This window comes from Schistocerca serialis, chromosome 2 (assembly GCF_023864345.2).
Source record: "Schistocerca serialis cubense isolate TAMUIC-IGC-003099 chromosome 2, iqSchSeri2.2, whole genome shotgun sequence".
NCBI lineage: Eukaryota > Metazoa > Arthropoda > Insecta > Orthoptera > Acrididae > Schistocerca > Schistocerca serialis.
The window spans coordinates 848,860,510-848,886,802 of NC_064639.1; the positions used below are offsets into that span (position 1 = coordinate 848,860,510).

General features: G+C 41.5%; 1 protein-coding gene across 6 annotated transcripts in view; it reads right to left on the minus strand.

The window, feature by feature from the left end:
* LOC126458130 (kinesin-like protein unc-104) overlaps nucleotides 1-26,293 on the minus strand; it is a 376,183-nt gene that overhangs the window by 24,068 nt on the left and 325,822 nt on the right. For 5 of the 6 annotated variants that reach the window (XM_050094968.1, XM_050094971.1, XM_050094972.1 and 2 more), the window contains 2 exons: nucleotides 21,638-21,858; nucleotides 15,924-16,113 (listed from right to left, as the gene is read on the minus strand). In XM_050094968.1, the coding sequence (XP_049950925.1) occupies nucleotides 15,924-16,113; nucleotides 21,638-21,858 (411 nt within the window). The remainder of the gene's footprint in view (nucleotides 1-15,923; nucleotides 16,114-21,637; nucleotides 21,859-26,293) is intronic. The other variant, XM_050094970.1, reaches the window with a different exon arrangement.

The window sequence follows — 26,293 nt, forward strand, 5'->3', positions numbered from 1 at the left end:
TTCCTTCATTATAAGAAAATATTCTTCCTTCATTGAGACAGTATCTGGTGAATATCTGCACACTGGGTCTAAAATGCATACATTAAGATCTATGAACACTTTCTCAATAGAAGAGACATGTTTCGCACTAAGCTCATAGCTCTTAAGGTATGGATTTTAGAGCCGATGGTTGCTAGATCTTTTTGGCTTGAATGATCATTCCTGTCATATCCCTGAATATTGACCATTCCTCCTAGGACATTCTGTATACAATCATAATCACAGTAATACATTCACATGGCATTTGGTAACCCTTTTACAATCATGTTTATCCTCATCTAATTACAATAGAATCCTGCTGTCATACCTAGATATGAGAGATGTGTCAGGTGTCACACTACCTGCAAATATTACTACAACTGGTCAAAAGATGATACTGATAAGAAAGACTGGGCCAGGCACCATCCAACCCTGTCTCATATTTTGTCAAAACAAGACACAATTGCTAATCATTTTTGTCAGGGGAGCCAATGAATATATTTAAGAGCACACTTGTAACCTTAGAAGTATGTAGTCACACAGTGGCGGCAGGAGAAATACACTGCTGGCCACCGTAAATGCAACACCCTGAAGGAAGCATCCGAATCATGTGAAATTTACACCATGGGTTTGCAGCGATGAGGTATGCAACTGATTAGAATTTCAGCGCAGATGCACATCACGCGCGCCTGTGGCGTCACCTCATAGCGCCATTTAAGGCTTGGCGATTTCGACGAGTGTACGTTCGGCACGTGTGTTTACCTTGTGGTTGTTTCACAAGACGATCAGTTATGCCTCGTAGACAACAGCGAACATCGTTTGATCAAATATCCGAGTTCGACAGAGGAAGGATAGTGGCTTACCGAGATTGTGGATTATCATACAGAGAAATCACTAGTCGTGTTGGACGAAACCAAACAACTGTAATGCGGATATGTGACCGTTGGATGCAGGAGGGTACGACGGACCGACGTGGTCGATCGCATTCACCTTGGTGCACCACTGCACGTGCTGACAGGCAAATTGTGCGCATGGCCGTGACGGATCGCTCAGTGACATCCCGAACCATAGCACAGCACATTGCGTCTGTAACGCATCATCCAGTGTCTGCGCGTACCATTCGACGCCGTTTACAGCAGAGTGGTCTGTCCGCAAGACGTCCATTGCTTCGTCTACCATTGACGCAGAACCACAGACGTCTCCGTCGCCAATGGTGTGATGACAGACGGATGTGGACGGCAAAATGGAATGACGTTGTCTTTACTGACGAGGCACGCTTCTGTCTGCAGCACCACGATGGTCAGATTCGAGTGTGGAGACACCGTGGAGAGAGGATGCTGGACAGCTGCTTTATGCACCGCCACACTGGTCTTGCACCGGGTATTATGGTATGTGGTATGGGGCGGTAGTGGATATTACTCTCGCATGCCTCTAGTACGCATTGCCGGTACTTTAAATAGCCGGCGCTACATGTCCGAGGTGCTGGAGCCAGTTGTCCTTCCTTACCTTCAGGGCTCGGCCACAGCCCTATTTCAACAGGATAATGCACGACCACACGTGGTACACATTGCCCAAAGGTTCTTCGTCAATAACCAGATTGAAGTGCTTCCCTGGCTGGCTCGCTCTCCGGATCTTTTGCCGATAGAAAACATGTGGTCCATGGTTGCTCAATGAGTGACCCAGATTACATCCCCAGCTGCCACACCAGATGATCTTTGGCAACGTGTGGAAGCTGCTTGGGCTGCTGTACCCCAGGAACACATCCAACGTCTCTTTGACTCAATGCCGAGACGTGTGGCAGCGGTGATCTCCAACAATGGCGGCTACTCTGGCTACTGATTCTGGCAGGAACCACATGTCACAGACGTCTGTAAACGTAATCATTTGATATTTGGTCAACATGTTATCTACAAAATAAATTCTGTGGTGCTACCTCTTTTCTTTCTTGGTGTTGCATTTACGGTGGCCAGCAGTGTATAAAAGATGGGGATATGTCCAACCTTTCACAGGCAATGGCTCATTCTGGTGGAAGGGTTGAATAGAAAGGAAGAGAGATGAAGGAAAATGACTGGTGTAAGAAAAGGGAAGAGTTACAGAATAGTCACTTAGAACCCAAGGTCAGGGGAGACTTACTGGATGGGGTGAGAAGGAAGGACTGTTGATACCTGTGCCGGTTGGTGAAATGGGAGCTGATGTGAAATGACAGAAATGGTGCTTGTGGCTTCAATCAGATGTACAACTGTCTTATTTGCATGTGTGCTGTTTTTCTATATAACAGTACAATATTCAGCAACTGAATATATAATTTAAATAGCAGAATTAAGTATTGTATCTGCATTAGTTCCCAGTTGTTTTCAGCTACTTTTTGTGAGTAGATTCACTCTGTTATATCCTAGCCAGTAATGCCACCCGAGCCCGCTGCCAAAAGGTTGGCAGCATCAAAGTCCGGACGCCGTCCGCATAAGCAGCGCCAGCGAGACAGGAAATCGCCGCAAGTCTGCGCGCGCCACCGCTGGCTTCTGGGTTCTTAAGCGCTGGAGTCGAGAGCGCTAGGACAGTTCTGGATTCGCCGCTCAGTTGTATACTCGCCACCGAATTGTGTACTTGCTAGTCAGTTGTGTGTTCATCGCAGCAGAGTTGTTGTTTGTCGTCAGCCGACGTTGATCTAGCCGCCCCGACTCGAACTAGACAGATTTCTGTAGACACGGAGTTCACTACTGTGTTTCTGTATCTTCGTTAATAAAGATAAGTACCGACTTTTATTTAATCAGAGTGTTTGGGTTTTCATCTTTCTGTTCACTGTTCCAGCGAACCGGTCGGCCTGCTATTAAAAGTGTGGCGGTGACTTCGTAAGCCGTTTCTACAGCAAATTGTTTGTCGCTACGAACGCCGCCACAAAACTGGCGACGAGGGCTTCCGAACTCGTGTGCAGGGCTGGTTCAACTTGTTTCTGGTTATACTAATTATAGCGATAAAATTTTGGGGGCCGGTTTAATTTGTGTTCACTATGTCTGCCGAATTACAACAGTTGATCTTGTTACAGAGTCAGCAAATACAAAGTCTGGTGGAAGCAATCGCCAAACAAGCGGCTAATCCTCCAACACAAAAGGAACAAGCACAGGCAGCACCACCTTTCCGTGCTTTTGATGCATCAAGAGAAGAATGGCGAGAATATTTCGCGCAGTTGCAGGCGCACATGGACAGTCTACAAAATCACGGGTGCTGAGCGGCAGCTTTATTTAATTTCCACTGCAGGCGTGGAAGTCTATCGACTACTTTGTAAGTTGTTCCCGGAATCCAAGCCAGAAGCTTTAGACTATGACGTTGTTGTTAACAAGCTTGCTGAGTATTTCGAGTCGCGAGTTCATGTGGCAGCAGCCAGATTCAAGTTCTTCAGATTAAAGAAACTGCCACATCAATCTAATAAACAGTGGTTAACAGATTTACGGGGCCTCACCCGTCAGTGCCGATTTAATTGTGTGTGTGGAGCTTCCTACAGTGATGTCATGTTACGAGACGCTATTACTCAAAACATTGCAGATTCTCGTATTCGTGCTGCTATCTTAAAGTTGCCTGACCCGTCATTAGAGACTGTGATGAACATCATTGAAGCCCAAGATACTTTTGACTATGCTGAGTGTGAGTTAGATCAGCCATGTATTTCTCAAATTGCCTGTGCTAAGCAAGTTATGTCACGCCCGCGGCCCCACCGGCAGAGTCAGACTGTAAACACTAGCCGGCCGCGTCATGTTAAACAAATTCGTCAGCCGCGTGTGCAAAATGATAGAGTTAAGTCTTGCCCTAAGTGTGTTCTTGCTCATCCTCGTGAACGTTGCCCGTTGAGAAACGCGGTTTGTCACTTTTGTCAAAGGAAAGGACACATCCAGACTGTTTGTTTGCGTAAACGCAAGAACAATTCTAGTGCTGCCCAGCCCATGGATATTCATGTTCTTCAAAGCCAGCCCGCCCAGAAGGTCGCGTTTAAAGACTCTTCCACGGTTCGTGTGGGTAATAAACTTGTTCGCAATAAGCCACCCACCCAGCCCTCTGCTATGCGACCCAAGCGTAATTCAAACGCTGTAAAACGTAATGTACAGACTGCAAGTGAAGCGGGAGTTGTTGTTCCACCCGCCCAACCCACGAGTTGTCGTAAGCAGCGAACACGCGCTAAACGCGCTGATTTTGTGTCTTCCGCCTCCACTGCACCGATCCAGAGACAGTGTAATAAACTATTTGTGAAGCTACGCATCCAGGATAAGACCTTCAATTTTCAATTAGACACTGGTGCATCTGTGACTCTCATAAATAGTGCTACGTATGCGGCTATCGGCCGCCCTAAACTTTCAGCGGCAAAACATTCTTTGGCTACTTATAGTGGAGAACAAATTCCTGTGTTAGGTGTACGTAGCGTGCCAGCCACATTCCGTGGCAATACAAAAACAGTTTCATTCACAGTGCTCCGCGCTACAGACAGTGTAAACATTTTCGGATTAGACTGTTTTGACTTGTTTGGCCTGTCTATCCAAGACAATGTGTTGCAAATTAATTCTGTTGTTGTTCCTCAAGACAGCATAACCGATTTGTGTAAACGATACAGTGACATATTTAAAGACGAACTAGGTTGTGCTGCGAACTTTGCCGCTCATATTACGTTAAAAGATAATGCTCAGCCTCGATTTTTTCGTGCTCGTCCAGTGCCTCACGCCCTCCGGGCACCTGTAGCAGATGAACTTCGTCGTTGGCAAAACAACGGTGTTATTCAACCCCTTTCAGCGAGCCAGTGGGCTTCTCCCTTAGTTATTATAAAGAAACCGTCTGGCAAGTTACGTTTGTGTGCTGATTTTAAGTCGACAGTTAATCCTCAGACTGTCATTGATTCTTTTCCTTTGCCTAGACCGGACGAGCTGATGGATAAGTTAGGGGAAGCTCGTTTCTTTTCCAAAATTGATCTCCTTGAAGCATATTTGCAATTGCCTCTGGACGCGCAATCACAACAGTATTTTGTCATAAACACGTCGTTGGGGTTGTTCCGTTTTCTGCGTTTGCCTTTTGGTTGTGCGTCAGCTCCAGCTGTTTTTCAGCGTTTTTTGTCACAACTTCTGGCTAATGTGCCATCGTGTTGCAACTATTTAGACGATATTGTTGTGTCCGGTCGGACGCCTGCTGAACATTTCCGTAATTTGGAGTGTTTGTTTACAGTGTTGTCTCAGGCAGGCCTACGTTGCAACATCGATAAATGTTCATTTTTCCTTACGGAGATGGAGTATCTGGGACATGTTATTAATGCTCAAGGCATTCATCCCTCCCAGTCACATTTAGCAGCTATTCGTGATTTGCCCGCCCCTCGCAATCTGCAGGAATTGCAAGCAGTTCTTGGCAAATTGACATATTATATTAGGTTTATACCTAATGCATCACAGATTGCTGCACCGTTGCATCGTCTCCGCCGTAAGAATGTTCCGTTTGTGTGGTCAGCTGATTGCCAATCAGCCTTTCAGCAGCTTAAAAAGGCTTTATTGAATGATCGTTGCCTGGTCCATTACGACCCTAACAAGCTTCTGGTGTTAGCTTGTGATGCCTCTTCTTTCGGCCTCGGTGCTGTGTTGTCTCACTGAGTCGGTAACACCGAACGTCCTATTGCGTTCGCATATAAATTGCTAAACAAAGCTCAGTGTAATTATAGCCAATTGGACAAGGAAGCGTTGGCTATTGTGTTCGGTGTCACAAAATTCCATCACTACCTCTATGGTAGACCATTCTATTTAGTAACAGATCGCAAGCCCCTGACGTCACTGTTTCATCCGTCTAAACCAGTTCCTCAGCGGACAGCTCAGAGACTACAACGTTGGGCTCTTTTGTTATCACAATACCAGTATGAGATACTGTATCGCCCTACAGCTCAGCATGCAAACACTGACGCGCTTTCTAGATTGCCGATTGCTGCGGATGATGTCTTCGACTCCTCTGATGACTCTTGCCATCAGATTGACGCCGATGAGCATCAATCCCTCCGGGATTTTCCGAATGATTATCGTCAGGTGGCACGTGAGACAGCTACGGATCCTCATCTGAGTTTACTATTACGTTTTGTTCAACGTGGTTGGCCGTCCAAGGCAAAGGACATATCGGACCCTGTGGTTCGTCGCTATTATCCGCAACGTCATCTGTTGTCTGTTTCGCACGGAGTTTTGCTGTTACGCACCGAGAATGACCAGCTTCGTGTAGTGGTTCCCCAAGTGCTCCAATCCAAGGTCCTCGACTTGTTGCATCAAGGTCATTGGGGAGTGGTCCGCACCAAGCAGCTTGCCCGTCGTCATTGTACATGGATCGGCATTGATAAGCAGATTACGCAGATGTCTACAGATTGTTCGACGTGTGCCGAACACCAAGCTGCTCCGCCTCAACGCTATTTTGAATGGGCACGCCCTGCCGGTCCCTGGCAGCGAGTACATATTGATTTCGCTGGTCCATATTGGAATTCTCGTTGGCTCATCGTGATAGATGCATTTAGTAATTTTCCGTTTGTTGTGCCCATGCAGTCTATAACGTCTGCACAAACTATACAGGCGTTGACTTCAATTTTTTGTATTGAGGGTCTTCCAGAAGTTTTAGTGTCTGACAATGGTCCACAATTTACCTCTGCTGAACTTGAAAGTTTTTGTTCTGCCAATGGCATTCGCCATGTTCTTACTCCGCCGTTCCACCCTCAATTGAATGGTGCAGCGGAACGTTTTGTACGCACATTCAAGGATCATATGGACCGCCTTCGTGCTACGCACTCTCGTCAGCAGGCCCTCACCACGTTCCTGTCGTCGTACCGGACCGCGCCACGCGACGGCCCTTCGCCTGCGGAGCTTCTCCACGGCCGTCGTCATCGCACCCTACTACGGTTGTTGCACCCCCCGGATCGACCCGCCGCTTCTGAGCATCGCACGCGTTTTCAGCGCAACGACGCCGTTTTTTTCAGAGTTTATCACGGCCGCTGTCGTTGGGAACGTGGTACCGTGATAAGTGTCCAGGGTCGCGGTTTTTATACTGTTCAAGGTGCTACTGGGGTGCACAGGAGGCATCAGCAGCAGTTGCGCCGTGCTGGCCGCCCGGATTCTGCCGCTCGTTCTTTGTCCACAGATTTGGTCCGCGGCGGGTTCCAGCCGCGCCTTCCGACTTCGCTGCCGCCCCCAGGGCAGCAGCAGCAGCCGTCGCCGCTACCACGCCGACAGCCCATCCCGTTGATGCCTCCCGCGCAGCTTCATCCGGGAGCACCCCAGGTGGTCGCTCCGGCGCCTGCGGTCCCTCTTCAGTCGCCACCGCCTTCGGAGCTGATGGACGTCGACCCCTCGGCCGGGCCGCCTTCCCAAGCGGTGGCTGTGCAGCCTGTCCTGCAGCCGCTTTCCTTGGGCACTCCCAAGGAGTCTGACACCGCAGCGCCTTGTCCGGCGCCCACTCAGCAGCCGTCGACGCAGCGTCAGGAGACGCTGCCTCTCTTCGTGGGTCCCGATGCCCCGTCGCGTCCAGTACCAGAAGCTGCGCCCGTGGTCACAGGCGTGCACCCTGACCTCGGTTTTCAGTCGGTGTTTCCCGAGGCCCCGCGCAGCCAATGCTGGTGTGCGGACCGGGGACTGCCACCGACAACAGTCTCCGTCCCGGTCTCTTCTGCTACGCCTGCGGCCAGACCCCTCCCCCGCCGTCGATGCTCGCCACGTCATTATTCAACGACGGTGCGGCAATTTGGGGGTGAGGAGTGTTATATCCTAGCCAGTAATGCCATCGAGCCCGCTGCCAAAAGGTTGGCAGCATCAAAGTCCGGACGCCGTCCGCATAAGCAGTGCCAGCGAGACAGGAAATCGCCGCAAGTCTGCGCGCGCCACCGCTGGCTTCTGGGTTCTTAAGCGCTGGAGTCGCGAGCACTAGGACAGTTCTGGATTCGCCGCTCAGTTGTATACTCGCCACTGAATTGTGTACTTGCTAGTCAGTTGTGTGTTCATCGCAGCAGAGTTGTTGTTTGTCGTCAGCCGACGTTGATCTAGCCGCCCCGACTCGAACTAGACAGATTTCTGTAGACACGGAGTTCACTACTGTGTTTCTGTATCTTCGTTAATAAAGATAAGTACCGACTTTTATTTAATCAGAGTGTTTGGGTTTTCATCTTTCTGTTCACTGTTCCAGCGGACCGGTCGGCCCGCTATTAAAAGTGTGGCGGTGACTTCGTAAGCCGTTTCTACAGCGAATTGTTTGTCGCTACGAACGCCGCCACAAAACACTCTTCGGCCAAGCTTCTTCAATAGGCTGGTGGAGTGCTGCTTAAATGACAGCACCTGATCAGGGGTGACACCAAGGTAATTACAGAATGGAAAATTAATGTATGCCTCTCTTAATCACAGGTGGAACCTCCATATAAACTGGGTTTGGCTGGATTCTCCATTTGGAAAAGTACTCATTCAATACAGTGAGATGACATGAAAATGTACTCCTGCATTGATTGATGTCTTTGTTCTGACATAGTAACGCCAGAGCATTGTTGGAATTTGTAGCTGGCATGCTATGCACATTAAAATGAAAGAGAATGGAAGCCAGAACTGATCCTTGTGGCACACAACTGTTTGCGGTACTTCGTCTCCTAGCTTCTTCATTCAAAAAGACTGAAGAACAGAGAACATGTTGTTTAGTGAACTCATAGCTTCTGATATAGAATTATATCAACAAACTTTAGAATCACACTTTCTTGTCACACTGTGTGATCAAATGTATCCGGACACCCCAAAAATATAAGTTTTTCATATTAGAGAAATTTTGCTGCCACCTACTGCCAGGTACTCCAAATCAGCAACCTCAGTAGTCATTAGGCATCATGAGTGAGCAGAATGGGGCACTCTGTGGAACTCATAGACTTCGAATGTGGTCAGGTGATTGGGTGTCACTTGTGTCATACATCTGTATGTGAGATTTCCACACTTCTAAACATCCCTAGGTTCACTGTTTCTGAGGTGATAATGAAGTGGAAACATGAAGGGACATATACAGCACAAAAGCGTATAGGCTGATCTCGTCTGCTGACTGACACAGACTGCCGACAGTTGAAGAGGGTCCTAATGTGTAATATGCAGACATCTATCCAGACCATCACACAGCAATTCTGAACTGCATCCAGGATCCACTGCAAATACTATGACAGTTAGGCGGCAGGTGAGAAAACTTGGATTTCATGGTCAAGCAGATACTCAAAGCCACACATCACGCTGGTAAATGCCAAAGGACACCTCATTTGGTGTAAGGAGTGTAAACACTGGATGACTGAACAGTGAAAAACATTGTGTGGAGTGACGAATCATGGTACACAATGTGGCGATCCGATGGCAGGGTGTGGGTATGGCGAATGCATAACGAATCATGGTACACAATGTGGCGATCCGATGGCAGGATGTGGGTATGGTGAATGTCCAGTGAACATCATCTGCCAGTGTATGTAGTGTCAACAGCAAAATTCAGAGATGGTGGTGTTACGCTGTGGTCATGTTTTTCATGGAAGGGGCTTGCACACCCTGTTGTTTTGCATGGCACTATCACAGTATAGGTCTACATTGATGTTTTAAGCACCTTCTTGCTTCCCACTGTTGAAGAGCAATTCAGGGATGGTGATTGCATATTTCAACATGATCGAGCAGCTGTTCATAATGCATGGCCTGCAGCGGAGTGGTTACACGATAATAATGTCATTATAATGGACTGGCCTGCACAGAGTCCTGACCTGAATCCTATAGAACACCTTTGGGATGTTTTGGAACGCTGACTTTGTGACAGGCTTCATCGACCAACATCAATACCTCTCCTCATAGCAGCACTCCGTGAAGAATGGACTGCCATTCCCCAAGAAACCTTCCAGCACCTGATTGAATGTATGTCTGCGAGTGTGGAAGCTGTCATCAAGGCTAAGGGTGGGCCAACACCATACTGAATTGCAGCATTACTGATAGAGGGCGCCACGAACTTGTAAGTCATTTTCAGCCAGGTGTCCGAATACTTTTGATCACACAGCATATCTATGAAAACTGGAGTTAGTTGGTGGCGTCGCTGAAATCCAGATTCCATCAATGTTGTATGAGAGGCATTCATTCAATAAGTAAACAACACATTTTTTCCTCAGCCAATTTTGGTACAAAAAGTAATACAACACACTTTCTTTCTCAACCAATTTTGGATCAAAGCAAATGCAATTTCGTTTGCGACATCCTTAAACATTTCCACAACATCTCATGTATTTCCAGTAATTCTTGGTAGATGGCAGCACTATAACCAGTTTTCAAAATGGCATCTGCAACTGAGGTACATTGGTGGAAGACCTGACCATCACAAATATTCACAAGCTTTTACAGAATGCATACGGATATCGCGCAGTGGATCAGAGCACAGTAAGTCACTGGCTGAAGTGTGTACTGTCAACAGAATAATGAGAAGAAAATCTTCTCTGATCTTCCATGTGCAGGCTGACCCCATGCAGATGAGAAACTCTTATTTGAGGCAATCAGTGACTAAAAATCAAGCAACCCAGTGCTCAGTTTGACATCTCTGCAGGTAGTGGTGCATACTCGCATGCCAAAAAGAAAGAACATCTGTGCCAAATTATTTGCTCATTATGTGGCTGACGGTGATGATTTCTTGTCAAAAATTGTCACAGGCAATGAAACATGGATTCGCCAGTTTCAGCCTGAAACAAAACGGCAATCCATGGAGTAGCAACACACAAAATCTCTTTCAAATACACAATTCAAAACAGTAATCTCAGCTGGTAAAGCATGGTTACAGGCTTCAGGGACTCTGAAGGATTTATTCTGTTTGATGTCCTCCCTCATGGCCCAACAAACAACTCTTAAGTCTATTGTGAAACTTCAGGAAAACTAGAGAAATGACTATAGTGTATTCATGGCCACAAAAATGCAAACAGATTTATCATGGTGAAGAAGAACCTAAGACCACAGCCATAATGGGAAAGTTATCAACACAGAGAGAACATGGCTGACAGACAAGCCTGTACAGTGGTAAAATGAAAACATATCAGATCTCACATATTGTGGCATAAGGCCACAGAATTGGAGAGGATTATGTTGATGGAACAATATGACAATTACATAGCTCCATTTTTTTTTTCTAACATCCCCTGCTAGCTGTTCAGCTCAAATTATTCACCAATGGCCTCTTCGATGCATATGTGAATTTGTAAGATACAACAACATGACCCTTTCACTACTCTGTCATAACACAAGACTGCCCTCTATCAGTACATCAAGCAACTAAGGTGCTTGTATAGTACATCCTTAGAGGTCTTCATTTTTCATTTTCCAGTGATAGCATAACCAGTATTTTCCACTCAACAGAAGAATTTTACTCTAGTTTACATCATTTATTAAGTGAAGTGCATACAAGTGTGAAATACTGTCAGAGGTTTCAGATGTATGTAAATTTACTGCCTAACTACACTGTCTGTTTGCATGTAACATAATAAATTAACACCACATGACAAATAGACAATTAAGTAATGGAACTTTTATTTGTGATTGAGGAATAATAATATTGCAAATCTTAAAAATTCAACACACAATCAATGTCTATTTAAGCTGTTGATACTTAACTATAGAAGTGCTAAATATTAATACATTGCTCTACACACTAGACAAAGATAACTACATCAAACCAGTACTACTGTTAAAAATGGTATGGGACATCTAAACTAAAAGCAGCCAGTCTTTGACCAGTTTAAGTATTGCCAGTACACTTGAGTTTAAGAGGATGCCTCATGCTACTCACAGTCTTATGTGTGAGATCTGCTTTTCTGGTTTGAGGGAACTTGCTCAGCATTTCCTTCTAAAGAAAAGTTAGCAACAGAGTAAGAATACAGGCTACAGACAAAAATAGAGGCAAATTACATACCCCCACCACTATAGTTCTAATTTTTGTTTGTTTGTTATGGGATGCTACCCAAAACTACATGTACTCATTGATCAATGGCATTATCTACACACTTATGTGTATTCACCATGCTAACTAATGGGTTTTAAAAAATGGTTTGTCAAAACCATTACTCATCTACTCTGAAAGTTTTAAGAATGATTAGTTTCTAGTTCATTTTCATATTTTCAAGAAACAGGAGACCATAACAACATCAAATCTAATCTAACTTATTTAGGCATGATGGAATCACTTAAATGTCATATTGAATATGGTATTCAGAAACTGTAAGGTTAAAATGAGAACATTTATGTGCAATCACATTTTTATTTTCAAAGGGCAACTGCATTCAAAATTTGGAAGTTTTTATCATTTCATAATCACACCAGTCTCGTCAACACAAAGAAGAATTGAAAGAAATTTTTTATAAGATGAAAGTCAATACAGATGCCTAGAAAAAAAACACTTAGTTGGAGAATAACTGTAGATTATGTGTGGTAAATTTATCAGCATATACATTTTACTATTGATACTGGAATGGCTTTTCTTAAGATCTGACGTGTAAGCAGAGAAAGCAGCCCTACAGATATAAATGAAGTCACAAGACTGCAAACATGTAGAAATCCAATTAAATTGAGAGAAGGATGGTGAGGGCATTGAGAGCCTTAAATGAACTTGAGATTTCTTCTAAATGTACTGATCCATCAAAGGAACCCTCGTCTGAATCATGTGTGAAATTACACAATGGACACTCCAACAATGTACAAAAAGACAGATTGCTACTTACCATAAAGAAGACACATTATGTTGCACACAGGCACAATTAAAAGACACTTACATAAAGCTTTCAGCAACAGCTTACATCAGCAAAAGAGAGAGACACACACACACCACTCATACATACAAGCAAGCACACACCTCATGCACATATGATCAGCAACTCTAGCATCTCAGCCCATGTGTGCATGAGGTGTGCTGTTGCTTGTGTGTACAAATAGTGTTTGTCTCTCTTTTACTGATGAAGACTGTGGCAAAAAGCTTTATGTAAGTGTCTTTTACTTGTGCCTGTTTGCAACCTAGTGTGTCTTCTTTACTGTAAGTAGCACTCTGTCTTTTCCTACAATGTTCACATGTTAAATTAGTGACTAAGTCAAAGTCATTCGGTAACATGCTTCCTGTCCAGACTTGAGATTGCAAGATGTGAAATTCCTTTGCTTAAAAGTTACTACTGTTCCCTTCTTCAAACACTGCATGTGAAGAAGACTCAGATATAACTGCCTGATCACATTTGATCAACAGTACATATCACACAACTGGATCCTTCACAGACAACACTCACTACATCTCACAGATAAAGTTTTAGCTTTGACTGCATGAAACATTTTAGCATTTGTTAACTCTGTGTGTTCATCAAAGCAGAAATGTCATACATCATCAATATGCTGTTTGTTTATATTTTGCACTAAGAGCAAAACTTTAATATGACAATTATTTGCCCTGTTTTTACACATTTATTCAGTAGTAACAGCACTGATAAATAAATGCTGCTGCTATGCATGCAAGTCAGAATATATCAAAGCAGTAAAAGTTACTTTTCATAGGTAAATAATGCAAATATCTAATTGTAGTTATCATACTAGTAAGTGGGGCTCTACGTGTTACAAATATCAAGGCACAGTTTAATAAAGACTTAAAGGATTAATTTATATGACAGTATGGCCAGTATGTAAGATACGAGTGCTACATTGTAGTGTTGGAGTGTCCAGCCAGTCAATCTGTAAAATGTATAAATATTTGAGCAATTTTTGCCTGCATGTATGATTTATACATGACAGAGAACATAGGCCTCCAAACCACTGTGCTTATTTTAAAGTAATTACAATAGGAATCTATAGTCCTAGTAACTACAAGATGGAGATTTTAGTTTTGCTAAGGATGAATGAATGTTAAAAACATGGTACCAGAAAATAAGAAGGAAGATTACTGCCACTAAAAATATTTCAAAGTGTGACAAATCACTAATCTGCTGCATACATATAGCTTCAAATTAAATGTTTGCTAGAACACGTTCACTTTGGCACACTAGGAAGCCATTTTTCAAGCCATTTTTCAATGCTGCCACAGAGTATTTTATTAAAACAGAGAATTGGAAATAAAATCAAATGTAGAATAAAACCTAAAATACAGTTTTGCCTATTCTTTCCTTTCCTATAACAAATGGAACAGTGGTCTCTAAGCTGTGACAATTGTCACAAACACGTGAATGACCTTGCATTCATTTCTTCAATGCTTTAAACCAAGTTCATTCTAAATATCAACTGCAAATTGTTATGGTGCCTATGAAATGTGTGTACAAAATCCACAATACTTCTGAATGAGATCTGCTTGTGCTAACAATGTAATCATATTCAAAACTTGCAGGGCACTCACAGGCAAAAGCTGCACCTTCCTAACATCATGTGGCTTTAGAGACAATGTATCTTGGTGACTCCATAAATATTCCTTCTCTATGGTTATGTGCTCTGAACAAAACAGTAAATGAGTACACAATTCCCTTGATGGAGAAAGTATGTAATGTCAGACCTGCTGGTATAGCTGTAAAGTATAAAACTTCATGAGATCAACTCCCTGTTGGAACACAGATCTTTTAGTCTGCATTTTAACCTACCAGTCGGCTCTCAATGATGTGGAAATTCACCTGAAATGACCCATGATTTGGATTGTACATTAAACTGTATGTTCCTTTTCCAAAGTTGGGTAACTTGGGTAGGTTAAGAAAATACATGTCACCAAAGTGATGTCCAACTGGAAGACTTGGACCACACCATAGATCTACAAGGAATAATAATAATAATTATTATTTTTTAAATGTATTAACTAAGTATTATTATAACAGTACATAAACGGGATGACCCTCATTCTCCTTTCTGAAATCAGCATAGAGACAATGTGTGTGTACAGAACACACAAAGATTACACTGATAAAATTAAAGAGATTAATTACATGCAGAAATGTTCATTTATTTTTCCATAAGCACTTGTGAATGGGACACAAAGAAAGAAAATAATTCTGACAACATACATCCTCTTTATTATACACCACATGGTGGCTTGTGAAGTATAACTGTTTCTATAGAGGAAATAATGTTACCTACATATTACATGTCATTACATTTTGGGCAGCATCTCATAGGTATCACTCTCTCAAAAAAGTATCAAACTAAAGTCATGAATATCAATATAATAGAGGGAAACATTCCACGTGGGGAAAATATATCTAAAAACAAAGATGATGTGACTTACCAAACGAAAGCGCTGGCAGGTCGATAGACACACAAACAAACACAAACATACACACAAAATTCAAGCTTTCGCAACAAACTGTTGCCTCATCAAGAAAGAGGGAAGGAGAGGGAAAGACGAAAGGAAGTGGGTTTTAAGGGAGAGGGTAAGGAGTCATTCCAATCCCGGGAGCAGAAAGACTTACCTTAGGGGGAAAAAAGGACGGGTATACACTCGCACACACACACATATCCATCCACACATATACAGACACAAGCAGACATATTTAAAGACCATCCGCTCCTGGGATTGGAATGACTCATTACCCTCTCGCTTAAAACCCATATCCTTTCGTCTTTCCCTCTCCTTCCCTCTTTCCTGATGAGGCAACAGTTTGTTGCGAAAGCTTGAATTTTGTGTGTATGTTTGTGTTTGTTTGTGTGTCTATCGACCTGCCAGCGCTTTCGTTTGGTAAGTCACATCATCTTTGTTTTTAGATATAAAGTCCTGAATACCAACATTTGGTGCTTCTAAACATTAATAAGACATTTAACTGTTCACACACAAACAGCTTTATCTTCACCTTACAGTGGTCACAGTTATATAATTGTTAAAGAGTTATTTCTCTGTTCAAGGTACTGGCTGCATTCCTACAGTCTAATCTGGGACAAAGGGGAACAAACCTGGACTACCTGCTTCTGATGCTCTTTTCAGCACTAACTCGTAGACACCAGACAGACGGTTTGCCTCAGCATTACGATAATGCCCAGAAAACAAATGTTTCAGTGAACGTGGGCCAGTTCGCGCATCTCGTCCATAAATGATCATGCTCAAATCCTTGGTGATAATTGCCGGACGCCCACAGTTCTCCAGCTATAAATGAAGCAATTAAGTAAATTAGCCTTTTCAGTAAAATAATACTAGGACCATTTGCAGTCTCACAAGTACATGAGTCAAAGATTAAAATAACTTTCATGCAAGACACACATTGCTTAAAATAGCATTTGGATTCTTACTGTGGTAATTATCTTTAGTCTCTGGTTACAGCAAAAGGGTGAGGCGAACCTGTTCAAACAAAGCTCAGAATGCACAGTTCAGCATTACTTTAAAGAAAAAGTGTGGTATAGTTGCAGAACATTTTGTAACAACACACCAGCTCAAAAAAAACAGAGCTACATATATGTTTAAGCACATCTTATGTTTTATTATTAAACAGAAAATGCAAAAAATGGACAAATAGAATAAAATAATAAGGGAGAGGGAGGGGGAGGAGGAGGGGGGGGGGGGAGATGGTGGTGGTAAAGGGCATTAAATATGAAGTAAAATAGACATGGAAGCTGCGGAAAAATAAAGGTGAATTGCATGATGTCCTCTCGGATGCTACCAGTTTGTCATGTGTTCCTGCACAATATTTTGGCAACATAACTTATCATTGTTATCATCATCATCATATGCTCCATCATGTACACAGAGTTACTTTGTTAGAAGTTATGTTGTCAAAATGTTGTAGGAAGAACAGAAGAAAAGCAACAGCAAACCTGAGAGGACATGATATATCAACAGTGCCAGCAAAAAATGAGATCTCACATAAAGGTGATTCGCCCACAAAACCAGCAGACATAACATATGTCATGGATTCTACAATCAGCTGCATTTGATAATGCAAATGCACTTAATTGAGTATTTACTATTTTGTTTTTCTGAAGTGTGTCTGCAATCAATCTCAAGAAATTGCAAAAGTGCTGCCGACAAAATTGTTATCTGTTGCCTCATTCAGTTCACATGAGATATTGCTACTTAAGTGAGGATCAGCACAATGAGGTATACAGATATACACAAAAGTGTTACTGGTGAAAAACCCTTTAAGTCATGCTGAAAACTATAAAAGGACATTAAAAATTGCTGGGAAACAAATAACTATTTCTCGTAAGCAGGTTACATTTATGAAGAAACAGAACACTGAAATAAATGTGAGACCAACATGAATGATGTGTAAAGTGACTGGACACCAGTAATGAATTTATCAAGGCTGAAGTTAGAAAAGTTGAGAGCAATGTATTTCCAGAGAGGAGAAGTAGGTGGGCAATATAACAATAAAATTACATTTAATACACTGTTGTTCTTTATGGGAAAATATGAGTTCAATGAGATTAATAAACGGTACTGGGAGTTTCAGAACACCAATATTTTTTATTAACATTGTCACTTACTTACTGAATACAAAATTATATTTCACAATTATATATGTGTGATTTAGTTAAATATAATTACAGCATACAGTTTCTAAAATCTCTCAGTATATTTTTGTGATTAGTAATATTTTGTGCCAATTAGTACTATTCTTCAGCAAATAAGTTATATGAGGGCTGTTTTCACGGTCATAATTTCTCACGCTAAAATTTAATCTTGTGATATTCTGTTAGCTTAATGTGCAACAAACATGCTGTAGTAGTTTCATTGTTGGTACTGCTGATTCCCACCTGTGAGAGGCAGGCAAGGTCAGACATGTTCAGTATCGCCTGCTGCTCCATTGGAGGTAACACGTGAGGAACAATATGCGGCTTTGAAATTCTGCTTTCGTCTCAACAAATCTTCAGCTGAGGCTGATACAAAGTTACAGGAGGCCTATGGAGAGTCTATTCTTCCCTGAAGCACAGCTCGAAGGTGGTTTAAAATGTTTAAAGAGGGGAGACAATCAATTTCAAAGGAAGGTGGACCCGGTGCTCCAGTTACTGCTCTCACGGAAGAAAACAGCAACACAGCTGCTGTCATTGTGAGAGAGGATCGACGAATTACCTTAATATCACTTTCTGAAATACTGAACATTTCACTGGGTGCCACCCACATGTTGGGGACAGAAAAATTACACAACACGTTAAGAGGCTACAGCCTCCCCAAGGTTATTATGAAGTTTCTGATACCACCTTTTTTTTTATATGCATCCGTGTATTTATCGTATGATTCAGTGCTTCCTAAGGCCTTTTATAGATATCATTCAGTTCATTTTGCCAAAAAACTTTTATTCTTTGTAAACACATAAAGAATATTCTGTAATGATGTAAATTCTCATGATTGTCAATAATTTGTTGTCATTAACAAAATTATGTACATATGCATATTAAATATCAAATTGAGAAATTGAAGTAATAAGTGTTTAGCAATAAATAACTAGAGACTGCAGAAATGTTAGCATGAAAAATCAATGATTCTAATTAACAAAATGGTAAACTAAAAATCTAGTAACAGAAAACCCCACTATCTTGAGAAACAGCTTAAAAGTTATTACCGAGTGCTGTATTTTCATTTGTTACTATTTTTATGTCCTCCTCTGTAATTAAAAACCTTTGTAATTACATTTCTAATTAACTTTCCAATTGTTTACATCACACAACTTTCCGATTTCCAGAATTTGAGGCCTTATTTGTGAATTTTACGTATGTAATCGGATAAAGCACGAGTTCTGTACTGTCACTGAATTTTAGTAACCAAATCCAAATTGTAACTAATTACATAACTAAAATAATACAAGAGACATTATTGTAATTAAAGTTCAGATTGATTTTCATATTTAAAACTACATTCATTTATTTATTTAATCGTATGGCTAGGGCCCCCCAGTGGGCAGACTCTTTGTTGGGTGCCGGTCTTTCAATTGGCGCCACCTCAGTGACCTGCAGTCAATGGGATGATAAGATGATGATGATGATGACAGCACAACACCCAGTCCCTGGGCGGAGTAAATTCCCTGACCCAGCTGGGAATCGAACCCGGGCCCAGAGGACTGACAATCCGTCACGCTGACCATTCAGCTACTTGGGACGGATGATTAAAAACTACAGATGATACTACAAAAATTATGCCATTCGATATTGTATTTTATACCTTATTTGGCTGTAACATCAGTCTCTTTACATTTTGTAAATTTTAATTGTAACATTGAAATTGTATAAAGTTAATAAAAGGTTATCTTGAAATTCACTGTCAAAATTCTATATAAAGGAATGCAGCACTGCTGAAGGGGCTCAAGTCTTCTGTCTCAGTTTCAGTGTTTTCTTTCAGTGTGTTTTGCCTTGATGTGCTTTGGACACTTGGTCTCTTAGAATGCTGTTTATATCACATGGAGAACAAATAAATGACAATAAAATTGAAAATGTGCCTGAATCATTTATTTACATTGACTCCACATGCAAATCCAGATTCAGGCAAATTTCAAAAGAAGAACAGGTTATGTATTATTTTAGTGTAACTTCCACTTATTCCCCATATTGGTCTGACTTTTGGATATTTATTATTGATGTGATGGTGGTAGGGTTGCAACGTGTTTGTGCGCGATGGGTTCCAAGACTGTTGATTCTAGAACAAAAGGACATTTGCGTGCAGGTCGGCATGCAGTTAAAGCTGATGTTAGAGGAAGATACGGAGTTTCTTTCAAATGTAATGACTGTTGATGAAACTTGGTTACATCATTTTGATCCTGAGAGCAAACAGCAAAGCTCAGTGTGGAAATCTCGTTCATCACCAACACCCAAAAAACAAAAGTGGCTGCTTCTGCTGGGAAAGTTATAGTCATCTCATTCTTTGATATTCAAGGAATGGTTTATCAGCATGTTGTACCTGCATACACATCAGTAACTGGACAATACTACAGGAATGTCCTGAAAACATTGCAAGTCCATATCAGGCGCAAAAGACCGCATTTCGGAGAAACTGGCTGGATGCTGCACCACGATAATGTGCGGCCGCATATTGCCAATGTTGCTGTTGAATATCTAGCAAAAATCAACGTGAAGTGCATTTATCACCCTCCCTGGTTGGTTACTTGTTATGCTCACATAGAATGCTGCACAGTAATTGTAGCATAGCTGACATGTAACATAGCTGCTGCCACAATGGCCCTGCTTTACTTGGATAGGAAACTCCTGTGACTTGACTGTGGTAGCAGGTGGTGTGTGGTAGGTGGGTGTTGAGATAGGTCTTGCACTTGGGATGACCATTATACTCCCAATCCTGCAGCCCATGGATCATTCCTTTGTGGGTAGCCCAGTTGCAGGACATATCCCTTAAATCCACCCACCACCTCCTACCGCAATCCAGTTACAGGCATTTTGTACCCAATAAAAGGCAGGACCAAATATGAAAGCAGCCATCTTATATATCAGCTATGCTGCAACTACTGTACATCATTCTATGTGGGCATGACAAATGACCAACAGACTGCTTGAATGAATGGACACTACCAAACTGTGGCAAACTTGGCCACCCAGTTGCCAAACGTGCTGTGCACCACAACACTAATGACTCCAACAGCTGCTTCCCTATACAGGGCATTTGGATATTCCCTTCCAGCATAAGTTTCTCTGAAATGCATACATGGGCATTGTCTCTTCAGTACATCCTGTGCTCTCACAATCTCCCTGGACTGAACCTCTGCTAACCAGTTCACACTGCCTCTCCTTACGTATTCCTTTTTCTCTTCTGTCCACACCACTCCTCCACAATCAAATTTGTGGTGCACTGTTTTCTCCAACCACATTTCCTCCACCAATGTGTGAATTCTCTCTATATATATATATATTCTGTGTGGATGCACAAACAGTGCCCGAACTCTTACGGGAATTGGCAAAAAGCTGCTAGTAATGGGTATAATGGGCAAGGGCACTATGAATATAGTGTGGGACAATAAGCTGAGAATGTGGGCCTCACAGGAGGCGTGCCAGAGATAAGTCCCTGCAGTCGCACTATCCTCCGTGTCCTCGGTGGCTCAGATGGATAGAGCATCTGCCATGTAAGCAGGAGGTCCCGGGTTTGAGTCCTGGTTGGGGAACATATTTTCAACTGTCCCCATTGACGTATATCAATGCCTGTATGCAGCTAAGGGTATTCATTTCACTGCAAATTCTCTCTCTCTCTCTCTCTCTCCCCCCCCCCCCCCCCCTCTTCCTTTTTCCATCTCACTTCCTTCTCTCTCCCCTCCCTTTCTCTCTTGTTGTGTGGCCATGAACTCATCTGTTCAAAGATCTGCTTCTTCCCTGCTACTGCCTTCTTGTGTCCTTCCCTAACCTGTCTCAACTTCCATCAGCTCAGGCAATTGCTTTCAATAACTGAGTGTCAAGAATTAGTTTTGCTGTGGCTCACGGGATGTGCTTTTGGGTGTCCGAGTGTGAATGTGTGTACTTTTGCTGGAAATGAGCTAGTGCTTGAAAGCTAGTGTGAATTGTTTCCTGTTACATTTTTTTGTGCTCCACGGATCAATCCACTAGGTAAGTCGCTGCCTTTTTCTCTGTTTTATGTTTCATTAAATTAAATGATGGTAAAACTTAAATATTGATTATATATATCTTACAAGATGATATACATAATACATAAAACAACACCTTTTAGAATGCTGTATACTAACCTCAAGGTAAGCAGAAATAGTCATAAATATCTGTTCTCCGTATGAGGTAACCCTATTCAGCAGAGGAGAATTGTGCAGAGAGCTGTCCCATGCTGCTTCAAACCTGAACATGGAACGGTCATCTCCAGGAATTTCCACATATTCTCCAGGGAAGAGGCCCAAAGACAGCACGGAGTTATCATTATCTTCCTCTTCCGGTTCAGGTGTATTTCTTATCCGACCTGTGTACAGAACAGTGGACTTAACACCTTTAAAAATTCACACCAAATCAACACATTTATACTGATATTTGTTCTCATTTTCAGATATTACACACACACACACACACACACACACACACACACACACACACACAAAATATGTACATGAAGTATTACAAATAGTGTGTAATGGGGCATGTTGTTAAATAATAAAAATAAAATCATTTTGTTCATAATGGAAAGAAAACTGGCACTTTCTGTCAACACTGAGAGTCAGATGAAAGACATGATGAGCAGTATTTATTTGGGCTGACTTCAGCTACACATTACAAAAATGAAACTGAAAATATCTTCTGAAATAACAGAAAAAATAGACTTAGTGTCTTCTAAAAGGGATACTCTGCAAATCCTGTAAAGTGACTTGTTCCACATCATATCGATAAAATAACAATTTAAAAGATCTGTGGACCAAGTAACTAACTGACTAACGACAAGAAAACGTCACATTAGTGCAATGGTTAAGGCACTGACCTCGTGTTAACTAACTGGGGGGGGGGGGGGGGGGGGGGGGGGGGTGGTTCAAATCTGCAACCAGCAATTCAAATTGAAGCTTCTGACGGGTAACCTGAATCGATTACAGCAAGTGTTGGGATGGTTCCTTTACAAAATCACACTATATGTTTTGTTTTCCATAGATATCCTATCTGTGTCTGTGCTGTGTCTCTAATGATTGTATAACTGGCAGGATGCAAAACCCAAAACTTCATCCCTTCCCCTTATGAAAAAGTGAACTTTCAAACAACACACAACATTCATGGAAATTCCTGGGTGGAACTCTACCTAACATAAAGGAAAGGCAACCACTCACCAATAACTTACTGATTTGTGCCACTTGGAAACATTCAGCAGATTATAGTATTTACTTTAGCTTTCAAGCTCTTGCTCTTTCTCTATCAAAAGTACGGACATTCAAATTCACACACAAAAATCACACAGATGTCTGTCCAAATACTCACTCCTACAGCTACAGTTTAGACTCAAACTTCTAAACAACTTAGGAGATAATTTAAAAATTAATTTTCATGTCCATTGTCTTTTCCATGTACATACAGTCCTTGCTTATTTCTTTGAGATACTAAAATTTTGTTAAAAAAAAGCATAGAATTTCTTAAAAGTCTATCAAAAGCTGTGCCTAATTGATACTTCACAACAAATTAAGACACTGTGCAAAAACAGAAGTTGAATCATGAGCCTCATTTTTCTCTCATCAGCTGTGCTATCCAGGCCCACTTTAGTTTTTCAGTCACCAATAAACTGCCGCCCTACTTTCCAATCTCCAGTGTTCACAAAAGAAAAAAGCACAGTTTTGGTTTGTATCTCAGACCAGCTTACAGTATCAAATTAAAATGAAGTTGCATTGCAGAATGCAGATTAATTCTATGATTAACTTTTAGTAATTACTTGAACACCTTATTTTTTAAAAAATTTATGCATAATTTGTAGCAAACTAATAATGTATCCATTCAGCTTCAAGTCTGACGGTACTTTGTCTATGATATGATCCTTACCATTGAATGTTATCATGCTTGTATACATTCAGTTCTGACTTCCTCCATGACTCTACACATAGTTATTGCTTCATTTTACATGTCGTGACTGTGGATCTAATTACTGTCCATTTCGGGGATAAATGCAGTGACAAACATCCTTCAATACCATTCTCAATATGGGCATGTGAGTCGTTATTCCTCTGTGTTAAGAAGCAAAGTATAGAGGTGTCTATAACTTTTAGTTTTTGAAAATTGTAAGGTCTAGTAAGCCCCACTGCATCTGAAATGAAGGTGTGTACCTGGCAGTATAACAATACCCTGTGGGATCTCTTTGCAGAAATAAAATTGAATGTTTCCTTCAAATAAATATTTTCCGTCATCTCTAATTGTGTAAACCACTCAAGTATCATTTGACTTTAAATGTTACCTGAAATGGCCACTTACAAATAGTGAATTACAGTATTGAAATATAAGACTTAACCAGAAAGCGATTTTCTACAGATTGTTAAAGAGAAGAAAACATCCACTGGGCTACTGCATACAGTAGTTATTCTGCTTAAAACATTCACCACTGGGACTGAAGCGCTTGTAGGACCATTGCATCAATCTCTCTATTCTCCCATCATAGTACTTTGTTGTCAAGGGTAAGAACCAGTCTGTGGCATATGTCCATATCTTGTCACTGCAAGGGCATATCCAGCAAGGGACAGGGGAGAGCAGCTATTTAATTACCAAGAACCTATCAAATAGCTTATTGTAATCTGTGCGTACTATTAATTAAAGACCCCCAGCCTGTTTTCCTGGCTGTGTGTGGATGTGAATTCCAGGAACTACTGTAGGGATTTTGATACGGTTTTTACAAATAGACTGGTTCAAGAGAAAGACGTCTACACATATTTTACTACCACTATGCGGACAAGTTGTCCAGCCAGAGATAACTGCAGAACAATCTATGCTGCTTCCATGCATTTGGCTTTGTGTTGAGGTTCCATATTCTTTGGTACCCAACTATCATACAATTTCTGGAATAAAAAGCGCTTGGACTGATAAGGCAGTGAATAAGGAGGTTATCTGAAGAAATGGTGAAGAAAGGAAAACACGGAAAACACTGACTATTTGAAGGGACAGGATAATGTGGCATGTGTTGTAATAGAGGAAGCTGTAGAGGGTAAAAACTGTGGGGGAAGACAGAGATTGGATGAAATTAACAAATAATTGAGGATGGCACGTGCAAGTGCTACTCTGAGATAAAGAGGTGAATTAATGGTGAGCCACATCAAACCAGTTGGAAGAAAGATGAGGGTGGGGTGGGGGGGTGGGGGTGAGAGAGAGAGAGAGAGAGAGAGAGAGAGAGAGAGAGAGAGAGAGAGAGAGAGAGAGAGGGTAGAGGGAGAGGGAGGACAGGGAGAGGGAGAGGGAGAGAGCTTTGTGTCATTTTTTAAAGAAGTCTTGCTGTATTTGCTCAACTCTGTAACCATAAAGCATACCAAACCAAGGCCCAGTGAAAACATACATTTCTTCAGGGCCAAATAAGAGCCCACTGGTCTGAAAACACTACATCAGTTTTATCTCAACGGCAAATGTGCAAGTAGCAGCAAGATGGTAACCTTTAAAATGCAAGAAAAATAAATAGGAGATAATACATTTGGCAATGGTTCTTACAAGCAAATAACATAAAGTTCCAGGCACAAGTCAATTATGTTGGAATTTTCAAACAATTCTTGAGGTGATAACAAATTTCAGGGTTCACTGTAACACCACAAAAATTAGATCTGCTATTTCAGCAAGCATGCACGATAAACATTAAATATCTAATAACATTACTGAAGCTTCAATAAATAAACTGCAGAAATCAGATTGTAGGTATCTAATGCAACAGCTAAATTAATTTTTTGTTAATCTTGTAATTGAAGTGTTATGCAATTCTCATACATGATCTGCTGTGTAATATTTTGCAATCTTCCTATTTATCTTCAACGAACAATATTTCAATTCGTAATTAAATAGTTAACTGCAGAAGATAAAAATGTTAGCCTTACAAACATTAATATTCCAAAGTGTAATAAGACAGAGAAAATGAAGTATGGCAAAATAATATCAGCACTAATGGTCAAGTGTTGTCACTTTAAAAATATGATGTTACTGCGCTGTGTGCAGATGGGAAAGTTGGGTGCAAGACACTGAAATGCCTGATGTACTTGTGATAAAAAAGACATTGTGGTCATAGTTGTTGTTAGCCATTCTGTAACTTGGCATGGACTGAACCTGCAATGAGCATAGGTAACTGCTCATTTGTCTGAGTGGAGGTACAACCTGACAGAGATAGATATGCAAACGAGTGGAGGTACACTGACAACTGCAAGGCTGAGAGTGTGAATTGCAACTTCATAAAACTAACAATTCTGGTAATGCACTGTATCTGAACTGTTTGCAGGACAGTAATTAGATTTTCATTGTAAATTTGGGCACTCGTTTTGAAGGGTAATAGATGATGTCAGTTTACAAAACTAAAACTTGTATTCAAGCAGTGTTATTTACTGATTTCAACAAATAATTCCTCTGCACTGGTGAATTATTTTGACATTATGAACTCCTAGAAAAGCATGCAAGATACAATAGTAAAAGTTATGAAATTGGTTAAGACATTTTGCACTGAGCAGTCAATTAGGGGGGACTGTAACGGCATCATTGCACTGTTGCTGCTCATTATTTAAATATTTGACTTCACATTTATTATATGTGTGTGATTGTGAATGATATTAGGCTGTGATGACGTGAGTGCATGAGTGAATTTGAGTCCCATTTCATTATTGTTGTCAATTCTGTTTCTTGGAACAGGTGTGCAAATCCAAGTGAAATCAACAGTGTAGTTTAGATATGCAGCAATGTGACCAGTGTTGACATTT